Source organism: Brassica oleracea, unplaced genomic scaffold, assembly GCF_000695525.1.
Source record: "Brassica oleracea var. oleracea cultivar TO1000 unplaced genomic scaffold, BOL UnpScaffold00859, whole genome shotgun sequence".
Classification (NCBI taxonomy): Eukaryota; Viridiplantae; Streptophyta; class Magnoliopsida; order Brassicales; family Brassicaceae; genus Brassica; species Brassica oleracea.
The window spans coordinates 20,713-33,682 of NW_013617484.1; the positions used below are offsets into that span (position 1 = coordinate 20,713).

General features: G+C 39.9%; 2 protein-coding genes and 1 long non-coding RNA gene across 3 annotated transcripts; 2 read left to right on the forward strand and 1 right to left on the reverse strand.

Moving 5' to 3' along the window:
• The first annotated feature begins 2,232 nt into the window (after positions 1-2,232).
• Positions 2,233-2,905, forward strand: LOC106320251 (monothiol glutaredoxin-S9-like). The gene has a single exon (XM_013758619.1). The coding sequence runs from the start codon at positions 2,440-2,442 to the stop codon at positions 2,746-2,748; it is 309 nt and encodes a 102-aa protein (XP_013614073.1). The 5' UTR covers positions 2,233-2,439; the 3' UTR covers positions 2,749-2,905.
• A 532-nt stretch (positions 2,906-3,437) lies between these two features.
• Positions 3,438-4,231, reverse strand: LOC106320254. Its single transcript, XR_001265729.1, has 2 exons — positions 3,922-4,231; positions 3,438-3,836 (listed from the first exon to the last, which is right to left on the reverse strand). It is a non-coding gene; the product is annotated as an uncharacterized LOC106320254 (long non-coding RNA).
• Positions 4,232-4,555: 324 nt separating this feature from the next.
• Positions 4,556-6,782, forward strand: LOC106320248. The gene is made up of 4 exons (XM_013758617.1): positions 4,556-4,628; positions 4,678-4,839; positions 5,063-6,165; positions 6,225-6,782. The coding sequence occupies exons 1-4, from the start codon at positions 4,556-4,558 to the stop codon at positions 6,780-6,782; spliced, it is 1,896 nt and encodes a 631-aa protein (XP_013614071.1).
• Positions 6,783-12,970: the final 6,188 nt, after the last annotated feature.

The window sequence follows — 12,970 nt, forward strand, 5'->3', positions numbered from 1 at the left end:
GATCTACCTTTAAATGAGTGGAAGATGAGAACCATATGATTAAAAATCTGCAAAAAAAAAAAGATAGATTAGTGAGAAAGACATGAGCCAAAACTGAAAAAATCATATAAGTTTGGTGTTTTCAAGTCAAAGAGATTAGAGTGAGTTTGGAGAGTTTTAGTTTGAGAAAAAAGTAAGAACTTTATACAACAGAAAGTTACCAAATGAAGAAAAATCAAACATAAAAACTTACCAAAACGATCAGATATGTTATGAAAGGGAGAGACATGGGAGAAGACTCCGTCAGACGACTTCCTGGAAGTCCAGACGACTTCTAGGAAGTCTTCCAGACGCTGGAAGTCGTCTAGCGCATTATATTTTAGACGACTAACAGGTAAGTCGTCCCAGACGTCTTCCTAATTTGAAAAACCTGCATATCCAAATTCAGATATGAAAAACATGCATATCCAAAAACGTTCATATGGCTTAAAAACAGAGAAAATGAGTGGAAGATTAGATAAATCTACTTTTATAGAACACACAAAAATACATATCTAAAATTGATGGATCTACCTTTAAATGAGTGGAAGATGAGAACCATGTGATGAAAAACCTGCAAAAATAAGATAAATTAGTGAGAAAGACATGAGACAAAAATAAGAAATTGATATAAAGCTTAGTGTTTATAAGTTTAATGAGATTAGAGAGAGGTTGAAGAGTTTTAGAATGATGAACATTACATTTTTGTTGCAGCCATTTGAGAGAAGGAGAGAGAATATGTAAAGTTTTCTTTATATAGGGAGACAAAAAATCTAATTAGGTTAAATATTTTTGATTCAGACGACTTCCTAGACGACTTACTTGTAAGTCACCCAGAAGACTTTAATATTTTTAGGGGGAAACTAAAATATTTTTAGCTGGAAACTAAAATAGAAGAATTCCTAGATGACTTACTTGATTATTTAAGCGGAAAAATAATTTTAAAAAAAAATTTATGCAGGAATATTTGGACGACTTACATGTAAGTCATCTCGTTTAAATTATTCACCAGACGACTTACAAGTTAGTCGTCTAGACCCTAAACATAACCCCTAAACTTAATTAACTAACTAAACACTTCATAAAATCAAATTAAACTTCAAAAGTGTTTACTATACACAAAAATAAACACTTATAGGTAAAAATTTAATTTTTCAAAAAAATATTCAAGCTTTCCAAAATCTATCCCTAAGAATACATACAATACTACAGCATATGTTGTCAAACCATAAAACCAAAGAATATCATGATTAACTACTTTCACTCATCTATGCTGAAAACTATTCAATTTTATTATATCTTAATTTACATTACTTAAAACTATTTATAATTACATGATTTTAATTTTTCATTTGTCAAAATATTTTTTAAAAATTTTAAAAGTATTTTTAAGATTAACTACACCAGACGACTTCCAGCATCTCAGACGACCTACTAAGGCTATATTCGTAAAATTGACTTATGTTTTTTTGTTTGGTCACAAATGTTTTTTTGTTTGGTCACAAATGACTGACTGTAATTTTACAAGGCTTATAGGTTAGTTTTGCATTTGATTCAAATTTGGGTTAAGAATCTTGGCAAATTGCTGAAAAAGAATTGGCAAGCAAGAGAAACCCATATGTATTTTTATTCCTTCACGACCACTAGCGAAGTGTGATTGAGAGAATCTCCCAAAGAAAACAATATATCTTGTTGTACAGTAACATGTTCAAGAATTGGGTTGTTATTGTTGACACGATCCGATCCGATAAGCATATCTCTTCGGTTATTCGCCACCACCTTGCGCTATCTCACACCCTTCATCTGAGCATGATTCTTGAAACAAAAATAATATTCTTAGATAAAGAAAAGAAAAATTTGGTCCACATAAATATAAAATTCTAATTCTCTGGCATAAAAGAACTTGCAAATAAATATATAACACATGTGCCATATTCTTTAGCATATCTGCAACAAAGAAGCATATGGGTTCAATCGAAATGCTCATCTTGGTATCTAGGAGGAAAAAAGGGTAGGTGAATTTTGATTATGTGCAACTTTTGTTGGTCCCTCCTTACTAATACCAAATAAAAAAAAGAAACAAGATTTTGATTTGGTTCACAATAAAGTCACTTTGATGTACTTGGGGAACCTTATGGGCGATCTTCTGTGATCTCTTTTTGGTCTCAACATTCTTTTTGGGGAACCTTTGTTTTGTTATAAATAGCCTATGATTCAAGAAACTCAAGTCTCAGGCAACACTGAGCTTAATACTGTAGGATATATATACAACAATAAAAACTCTTTTCTTCGCCCAAAAACTAGGTTTATTCCATGGGCTTTTGGTTTTAAGTATCTTTCAATCTACAAAAGAGAAAGAATTTTGTTTCTTCTTCTCCAAGAAACAAGCCACAGATTGATTGAGACTACCTTTAAAACACCATGGACAAAGTTGTGAGAATGTCTTCGGAGAAAGGAGTGGTTATATTCAGCAAGAGCTCGTGTTGCATGTCCTATGCGGTCCAGGTCCTCTTCCAAGACCTCGGGGTTCACCCGACCGTCCATGAGATAGACAAGGACCCTGATTGTCGAGAGATAGAGAAAGCCCTGATGAGGCTCGGGTGTTCCACACCGGTCCCAGCCATCTTTGTGGATGGGAAGCTCGTTGGTTCGACCAATGAAGTCATGTCGATGCACCTTAGCGGCTCGCTGGTTCCGCTCGTTAAGCCATTTCAAGCCAATCTATGTTAAAAACGTCTTCTAACTTTCTAAACTAAACATATAATTCAATAAGAAACAACCTAAAACACAATCTTATAGCCGATGCAAGTATGCAACCTTTGTAATGTAGCTTTATAAATATTGTTCGTTTGTAATTTCATTAAAGTGATCCTGTAATAATTGACTGTTTAAAATTTTATGGTAATATTTCAGGGAAGTAAAAGGATATAGCATTTTTATTAAATATGATTAAGGATAATAACATTCACAGCTATATGCTTAAGACCCCATGGTCCACATCCCTAAAACTGTGTTTTTAAAACCGGACCGACCGGATGGTTGAACCAGGTTTGACCATGAACCGATTGCATAGTCGGGTTGGGTCTGATAATCGGTTCGACCAAGAACCTGTCACGTAGCTGGATTGGATCTCAGAATTATTAAATTGATAAAAATATTAAAACTAACAAAAATCTATAAACGATCTATGTAAATATAAAACTAGGTTAAATTTATAATATTTTATGTTTTAAATTTATTTATATTGTGTATCATATTTACTAACATCACTTTTAAATTTATTCACTAGAAGTATATTAAACCAAACTATTAAACCAGGTTTGACCCGATCAAACCATATTGAACAGTGACCAAAAATTATCCGGTTCAGCTTCCGGTCTGGTTTTAAAAACACCGCCTAAAAGAAAATACAAAGAGTATTGAACAAAACGTCGGTTCACCCCTTTGGTGAACTCTCTAATTCACCTCAACTCTTAGCACCAATCATTATGCCATGTAAGATTAATGAAAAAAGGAAATAAAATCAAAAACAAAAAAAAAGGAAACAGATGAAAAAAAACCGTCGCAGTTAACAAGGAAGAGAACAAATGTTTTGTTAACGCTGTCCATCGGCTCCTTCTTTGTCTCCTACAGAGAAAAGATAAAGCTTTGTTTGTCAAGTTGGAGTCTCCAATTCTATGCTTGCAAATCCAATTTCAATTTCACCTTCTCAAATACACTTTATAAACTGCCCCAAATCCACCTTCTCCAAGTTTATTCTCGATTGAAAATTGATTTGTGGTATCTTGAAATCAAATCTCATGGAATCTGTGCGATTGCTAATTATGGTAAATCATTTAGTTCAAATATAAGAATAACTTCATACTCTTAACCATAATATATGCAAACAGCATAGTAACAAACTTGGCTCCGGTTCAAAACGATGGGAAAGAGGTGGTTATGGAACACTTGAGACAGCTTTGAGTTTTCAAGGTGGCCAATGAAACAGGGAAACCTCGAGTCTGGTGAGATTATGTCACTGATTTTCAGATCAGATGTCCCATGAAGGAGAAGAAATACAACAAAAAACTTGCAAATCTATATTTTAAAACTACATTACAAGTCTGTAGCGGTGACCTTTCTACATCATAGATCATGACACTTTGATAGATACCATAACACGTACTAGAGGAAGAATAAGAGGGTTGAGGAGAAGAAGGAATCAGAATGAAGAATAAAGGAAGTGAAGATTGGAATAAAAGATTAGAGGGTTTGCAGTTACACAAATATTATACCATTTGTTTAGTATAAAGAGTAGAGTACTCTTCTACTTGCTTTCTATGCTTTGATGTTGTTTGTATCAGACGCCATGAGTCTGTACTTCGCGATCGCCATGAGATCGATGATCTAGGATTACTTTCGTCATGAGATTGTAAATCGAAATCATACTCAAAGCTATAAACACTCTTTCGATTATCCATTGTTTACAGAGTTACCTGAGCTACTAGTATCTAAACTCTATCATTTGTAAGGTGAAAAGTTTGAATACGAAGTCCTGATGTCGACGAGCAGTTCTCCAATGCAATCGATCTACGAGGAGGATCTGGAGGAGGTGAATTCGTCACTGAGAGGTCAGGTGAAGTTTCTGATGAGAGCGTTTGCCGATTAAACGAATCTCAGGCTGTGACGAACTCGACGGTGACGACGATGGAAGGGATGATGACTTCGATGGAGTCAGCGATGACAAATCTGAGCTCATCGGTTCAAGCGATGTTGAAATCGTTGGGGAAGATGCCGGTCCAAGAGGTAGATCAGTTTTCTGGTTCGTCGAATCCTTCTCAGGTACAGCGCTCTTAATTTGGGGGAACAAAATCGTAGCGTTTCCTTGGGGTATCGAGCGGAGGAGTTGAATTTGGAGAGTCATGCGAGTATGTTGAAGAAGATCGAGATGCCTTTCTGTGATGGATCGAAGGTCGCCGAGTGGATTGTTGATATTGAATACTTCTATACCTTGGGGAGGTATGGCGATGAAGCAAAACTGGATCTCGTTCCTTTATGCTTACAGGGAGCTTTGAAGAAGTGGTACGCGTGGGTGATGCGTCGTGGTGGTTTCCAAAATTGGAAGGATTTTATCAACAGGATGTTGGTGCTTTTTTGGAATCTATTGATGACGAACCAGCTACACGGTTGTTTGCTATCAAGCAAACAGGGACAGTGGCTGAGTACGTTTTTGAGTTTGAGGAGTTGTCTGCGCAGGTTCTTGGGTTGGAATATCGCCATTTGGAGCGCATTTTCTATAATGGCTTATCATTGGAGATGAAGGAGGTGATTAGGATGAAGGATCCTCAGGGGCTTTCTAATTACATTGCTGCCGTGTTACGAATGGAGACAAGCGCCTTTTGTAAGGTGGTTGGTGATGCTAAGGGTTTGGAGGAACGTTTGAGTACTAAGAAACAAAGTGGAAGACGAAGTTATGGTGGAGGTTCGTTTGGCAGAAGTAATGAGAAGCTGCAAAGTGATGCATGCGTGTTGAAGGAGAATGTACCTCCGCAAAGGGCGTTACAGAAGGCTCGTCAGCATTACACTGATGCAGAATTGGACGCCTTGAGGAGAGACAAAATGTGTTTCACGTGTAAAGCTCCTTGGTCACGAACCCATGATTGTCCTAATAAGAAGATGCGCGTGTTAACAGTCATTAACGGATGTGAAATGGAGGTGTTAGAACAACCTGATTACGAGTTGGAAGAGATTATTTTGGGTGGAGATCAACAGCTTATGACTCTTTCGTTCAACTCTTTTGTGGGACTGGAGTCACCTAAGACAACGAAGTTACGAGGCCTTATTAATCAGAGAAAGGTTATTGTGATGATTGATAGTGGAGCATCACATAACTTTATCTCACCAGCAGTGGTCAGTAGGTTGCATTTGAAGGTTTCGGTGGATAAGAAGTTGGAAGTGTTGTTGGGTAATGGGGTGCAAGTGAACGCACTGGGAGTATGTAAAGCAGTAACATTTCAGCTTCAGTCTACGGATTTTGTTACTGACTTCATTACATTGGAGTTGGGATCTGTGGATGTTATCTTGGGAGTGCAGTGGTTGGAGACGTTGGGAAGATGTGAAGATGTGAAGTGGATTGGCGGCATCAGGAGTTTTCCTTTGTTTATCAAGGCATGAGGGTTAAGCTACTGGGTGATTGTAGTTTGCATACCAATAATTCGTCGTAACAGTCAATTCCCTCTGTTTTGATTGAGAGTAAACCGGAGGAGATCGTAGTGTTGGCATCTACTGAGGGTTCTTCTCGCGTAGCTGGGGTTCCTAACTTGGTTCCTGCTTTGTTGCAGCAATTCACTGATGTTTTTTCCGTCCCTACGTCACTACCGCCACTAAGGGGAACAGAACATGCTATCATATTGGTGCCAGGAGTGTCTGCAGTGTCTGTTTTGCCTTACCCGTACCCTCACGCTCGTAAGTTGATAATGGAGGAGATGGTGACTGAGATGTTACGATTTGGAATTATTCGTCCAAGTGAGAGCCCTTTCTCGAGCCCGGTGCTGTTAGTAAAGAAGAAGGATGGTACATTCCGATTTTGTGTGGACTATAGAGCTCTCAACAGAGCCACAGTTCCCAACAAATATCCAATTCCAGTTATCGACCAATTACTAGACGAGTTGCACAGGGCTTCTGTCTTTTCTAAACTGGATTTGCGCTCTGGTCACCATCAGATAAGAATGCGAGAAGAAGATATCAAGAAGACTGCCTTCAGGACGTTTGAAGGGCATTATTGATTTTTGGTTATGCCTTTCGGATTAACCAACGCGCCGGCGAATTTTCAAAGCCTGATGAATAAGGTTTTTAAACCGTTTCTTAGAGACTTTGTGCTGGTGTTCTTTGATGACATATTGGTCTGTAGTGCCAATATGGATCAACACCTGTTGCATTTGAAGTTGGTGTTGGAGGCGTTGCGTGATCATAAGCTGTTTGCCAGCGCTAAGAAATGCTCATTTGGAGTGGCACATGTCGATTACTTGGGTCATGTCATCTCCAATAAAGGAGTGGCTACTGATGGGGAGAAGACAGCTGCAATGCGTGACTGGCCAGTTCAGAAGTCTGTGAATCAGTTGAGAGGATTCCTTGGCTTAACGGGTTATTATAGGCACTTTGTGAAGCATTATGGGTTGATTGCTAAGCCTTTAACCTCATTGCTGAATAAGGACCAGTTCGAGTGGTCTGAAGAGGCGATGTTAGCATTTGAAAGTTGAAGTCTGCATTGATCAATGCACCGGTGCTGGCTCTCCCAGACTTTGACAAGCTATTTGTCATTGAATCTGACGCGTCGGGTTTTGGTTTGGGAGCCGTTCTGATGCAAGCAGGCAACCCTATTGCTTTCTTTAGTCACGCTTTAACACCACGAGAGCAGCTGAAACCGGCTTATGAGAGAGAGTTGATGGCGGTGGTGGCAATTCAGAAGTGGAAACACTATCTACTTGGTCGAAAGTTTCATGTTCACACTGATCAGAGGAGCATTAAGTATCTAGTGGAGCAGAAAGAAGTTAACATGGATTATCAACGCTGGTTAACACGCCTATTGGGGTTTGATTTTGAGATTTTTTACAAGTCGGGATGCGAGAACAAAGCAGCAAATGGATTATCTCGAAGCATATCTATGGCTGGTTTGTTATTGCATTTGACAGTGCCAACGGTGCTTCAGTGGGAGGATATGTTTTCGGAGATTGCGGAAGATGTGGAGATACAGAAAAAAATTACTCAGATGAGGCAGGGCGAGTTGATTTCTGCGAAGTTGACTGTGAGTGATGGGAAGCTGTGGAGGAAGAAACGATTGGTAATTCCCAAGGATTCTAAGTTTCTTCCCCTTATTTTGCGTGAATGTCACGATGGTAAAGCTGGTGGTCACTCCGGGGTGGTAAAGACATTGCAACGCATTCAACTATCTTTTCATTGGGAGGGCATTAAGAAGATGGTTCAGCGTTATGTTGCTGAATGTTCGGTGTGTCAGACTCACAAACATTCTACGCTTTCACCAGCGGGGCTGCTTCAACCCTTGCCCATTCCTAATCAGGCTGAGTAAGTACGCCCACTTCATTGGGTTAAAGCACCCTTTCACGGCTTTGGATTTGGCTCAGAGGTTTTTTTCGGAGATTGTTAAACTTCATGGTTTTCCTCGGAGTATTGTTTCGGATCGTGACATGTTGTTTTTGAGCTCGTTCTGGAAAGAAGCTTTTCGCTTGGCTGGTACGGATTTAAAGTATAGCACCGCTTTCCATCCTCAAACTGACGGTCAAACGGAAGTACTTGACCGTTGTTTGGAGACTTACTTGCGCTGTTATGCTTCTTCTCATCCTCGCACGTGGTCTTCCTTCTTGTGTTGAGCTGAGTTTTGGTATAACACCACGTTCCACAAGTCTCTTCAAACTACACCTTTTCAGGTGGTTTATGGGAGGGCGCCTCCAGGGCTGATTCGTTTTGAGTAGGGGTCTACGAGTAACTTTGAGTTAGAGGAGTCGTTGAGGTTGTAAGACAGGATGTTGGAGCAGTTGAAGCAAAATTTGTTACGGCCCCAACAGATTATGAAGAATCAAGCGGATCAGAAGCGTCGAGACGTGAACTTGGAGATTGGTGATATGGTTTATCTGTAGTTATGTCTGTACCGCCAGCAGACTGTGGTGCGGAGGTTTTGTCAGAAACTGGCGGCTAAATTCTATGGTCCTTATCGAGTGGTTGATAAGATTGGCAAGGCAGCATATAAGTTTCTGTTACCGGAGGGGTCTACAATTCACAGTTGAAGAAAGTATTGGGTAGTTCGGTTGTGGTGCATGCGTTACCACCTGTCTGTTTGGATCCTATTGATGCGCCTCTGGAGCCTGCGGATGTGTTGGCTAAGCGTTTTAATAAGCATGGTGAAACAGAGTTGCTCGTTTCTTGGAGTGGAAAATCTCAGATGGAAGATTCTTGGATGTTGTCTCGGGAGTTTGTGGAGTGTTTTCCTTCTTTCCAGCTTGAGGGCAAGTTCGGTTTCGATGGGAGGGGTATTGATAGATACCATAACACATACTACTGGAAGAATAAGAGGGTTGAGGAGAGGAAGGAATCAGAATGAAGAATAAAGGAAGTGAAGATTGGAATGAAAGCCTCTTTTTATATTAGAGGGTTTGCAGTTACACAAATATTATACTGTTTGTTTAGTATAAAGAGTAGAGTACTCTTCTACTTGCTTTCTATGCTTTGATGTTGTTTGTATCTGACGCCATGAGTCTGTACTTCGCGATCGCCATGAGATCGATGATCTAGGATTACTTTCGTCATGAGATTGTAATTCGAAATCATACTCAAAGCTATAAACATTCTTTCGATTTTCCATTGTTTACAGAGTTACCTGAGCTACTAGTATCTAAACTCTATCGCACTTGCATCAGTGAGTTCTCATGAACTTGCAACTCTATATTTTAAGAATATATCACAAGTTCCAATGCCACACCGTTCAGTCACAACCGGTGCCATTAAAACAAATTTGCTCAAACGTCACAGGTGACTTCACGGTTAACACCCCTTACGCTGGGACAAGAAAAACTTCCCTGGAGATCGCGACGGTTGGGAGATCATCCGGGACAAGAAAACTTCCCTGGAGATCGCGACGGTTGGGAGAAACCATTAAGGGGTTTACTAGAAGGGCTTAAAGGCAAAGCATCCGTGACTAGTAGGAGAATGAAGAACTTTGGTGTGGGAGAAACGAGTGGGACATCGTTTGTACGGTATGGTCCAGTGCACGGCGGATATATCGGAACATGATTGCTCGTATTGTTTGTCACAGGGTATTGCAAATATTTCGAGCTGTTGTGATATGAAATGGGTAGTTATGTGTTCTCCTACCTGTATGGTGGCTTATAATACTCCATGGATAATCTATGATCCAGTGGACACCACTAATGAGCCAAGCTCATGCCTGCTACCCCGGGGAATGAGGCGAGAAGTGTCGCACAAGGTATGTCACTTGTTTTGAATTTGAGCTCTAGCATTTAAAATCAGACTGTTGAGCATGTGTTGTAGTATACCAAATGAGGAGATGAGAGTTTGTTACAGTAAAGACGAATTTAATCATTTTATGTAACAGATGAAACCATTCTGATTTTTTTTCTTTCTCAAGGGATAGAAAAAGAGGTGTACCAAAAGGTTTGATCTTTGCGGTTGTTTTAGCTGCTGTTGGTGTCTTATTTATCATATTCTTAGTCATTTTCGTAAGGTCTATGAAGAGGAAAATATGAGGAGGAGATATAAAGAAGAACGAAACCTTGAAGGTAAGTTAAGAATAGAGGATATTATTCTTGTGCTCTGTTTCCTCCGTTTTGTTTTTTTTTTTTTTTTTTTTTTTTCACTCTGTTCTGCCTTGCTGTCTCTGTTTTTTTCATATCTGCTGTAACTTTTTTTTTCATACATACATGACTTCTTGTTAACCTAGAGTTTTTTTTTCCTGACATACGAATGAAGACATTAGCACAGATTCTATGAGATTTGATTTCACTACGTTACAAGATGCCACAAGTCAATTTTCAATCGAGAATAAACTTGGAGAAACTGGATTTGGGGCAGTTTATAAAGTGTAGTTGAGAAGGTGAAATCGAAATTGGATTTGAAAGCATAGAATTGGAGATTCCAACTTGACAAACAAAGCTTTCTATTTTCTCTATAAGAGACGAAGAAGGAGCCGATGGACGCGTTGACAAAACACTCGTTCTCTTTTTTGTTAACGGCGACGGCCTTTTTTCTTTCTTTTTTTTTTTGTTTTTTTTCAATTTTGTTTACATTTTTTATTAATCCTACATGGCAAAATGATTGGCTTTAAGAGTTGAGATGAATTAAAGAGTTCACCACAACCCAAGTTTTGTTCGTTTATATTTCTACATAGCGATTACAGCCAACGATTTGTCTTGTTATCTGATTCATAACAAGACCAGAATAAATCGAGTTGTTGTGTCTCACTTGAATCCAAGACTTGTGGGTTCAGAGGAGTGCAGGAGATATCTGATAAAGAAGACACTGAAGTAACATTAATGGGATGTACCTCAGTTACTTCCTCAGTCTTCTCATCAAAGTAGACCACATCTTTGCATTGTTTCTGGAAAGGCAAAGGCAAAGTCAAGAAAGCAGAGACGTGTCTATTATGCATCATGTTTATCTGACTTTGTTTTAAGGCAAAGCCAAGAAAGCAGAGACGTGTCTATTATGCATCATGTTTATCTGACTTTGTTTTAAGGCAAAGCCAAGAAAGCAGAGACGTGTCTATTATGCATCATGTTTATCTGACTTTGTTTTGGGCCGAATGTATTTTATATTAGACTTGAGTTGTTAATATCACGTTTCTGTGGTTCAGTCATATCGTGTGTGCGCTTCCTCTTTTCCCTTCCCAGGTCGGTGTGACGTCTGTCATGTGGTCCTGTGTGCTTTGTTTTGTGTTTTTTTTTAATTTTAATGGTGAAAAAATTGTGATTATAAGGAGTGATTTATTTTGAGCTTGGTGACAACGGTTCAATTATTGTGTTGATCATTGCTAATCATCGCAAGTTCTTGGTTAAGTTTCTCCGGCTCTAGTCCAGTGGTTTGGAGCTTTGGCTCATGTTTACTTAAATCATGAGAAGTTGCAAGATGGACTTCGATGGCTTCGTACTTTCATCGAAACGGAAGCGAATGGTTATTAGCGTTTTTTCGGTATAGAGATGATTTTAACTTCGGTTATGACAGTAACTGCAAGTCTTCTCAGGATTCTCTGCTGGTGTTTGGGCTCAGGAAGGAAGCAGTCGTGAACTAAGGCATGACACTGATGTGTTTCCATGTTCCGCGAGCTCTAGTTTAGGAGCAGTCTTTGTTTTCTTGTTCCTTATGGTGAAGCTATCGTATGGTATCTACTGATGGTTGTTAGGGTCGAAAACGGTTACGACGAAGTTAACGTCCAAATCCCCGCAAAATACAAGTATGTCTTTTCGCAACAAATCATGCTCGGTCAAGAGAACGTCGCAACATATGTTCCCGAGATAAAGCTTCGTTCGAATTCTGTTTAGATCGAACATAAGCCATCGGAAACATACCCAGACCGGTTACGGATAGGTCCGAGTATGACGATCGGAACACAGACGAACCAAGCTCGTTCATTACGCTACTACCGCACATGCACGCTGTCCGGACGCTACGTAGCGACCGAGCTCGAGCCGAAGCTCGGTCGCTACTCGGTCGCTACGTAGCGACCTAGCGTTCATCCCGCTCGGTCGCTACGTAGCGACCGAGCCCAAGCCGAAGCTCGGTCGCTACAGCGACCGAGTGTCCGTTTCGCTCGATCGCTATGTAGCGACCGAGCTCTTCCGAAACGTCGATACAACATTAGTCCATGCATTCTCGTCTACCCTTCGATGCTATCTCCCGAAGACCGTAGCGAACCCATTTCACGTTTCCCGCCATTCTAAGTCATTAATCAAACTTTACCGTAAAAACCGCGCAAAGTTTGTTCTTTATCGAAAGAAACCGCAATAAATGAGTCGAGTCAGAAGATTGCCCAAAGGGACCTAAGACATGACTCGAGGCCCAGCTTACGATTTCTTAACTAACAGCACGTAAGCTGCATGACGGTTTACGCTTGGTTCGCAAGGAAAGATAAATGTCAAGTTTCCGCGGATAAATACGAAATTTTGAAGATAATTACGAAGATCGGAAAAAATGGAATATCTCCATTTTTACGCTATGACGGCTTAAGGGCAGAAGAGGAAAAGCGTAAACTGACCTAGGAGCCAGTATATAAGGAGTCCTAGGCGAGAAGCATGGGGGAGGACTTTTCTCAGAGCAAACTTAGCACTTAGAGCGATTAAGCATATTTTCATTTTTGTTATTCGAGCTGCGACTCAACTAGGTTATTGCCGTCTTAGGGTTTTAGAACTAGGAATCTCGCCGACAGCTCTCGTAGCCCAGGCACTTA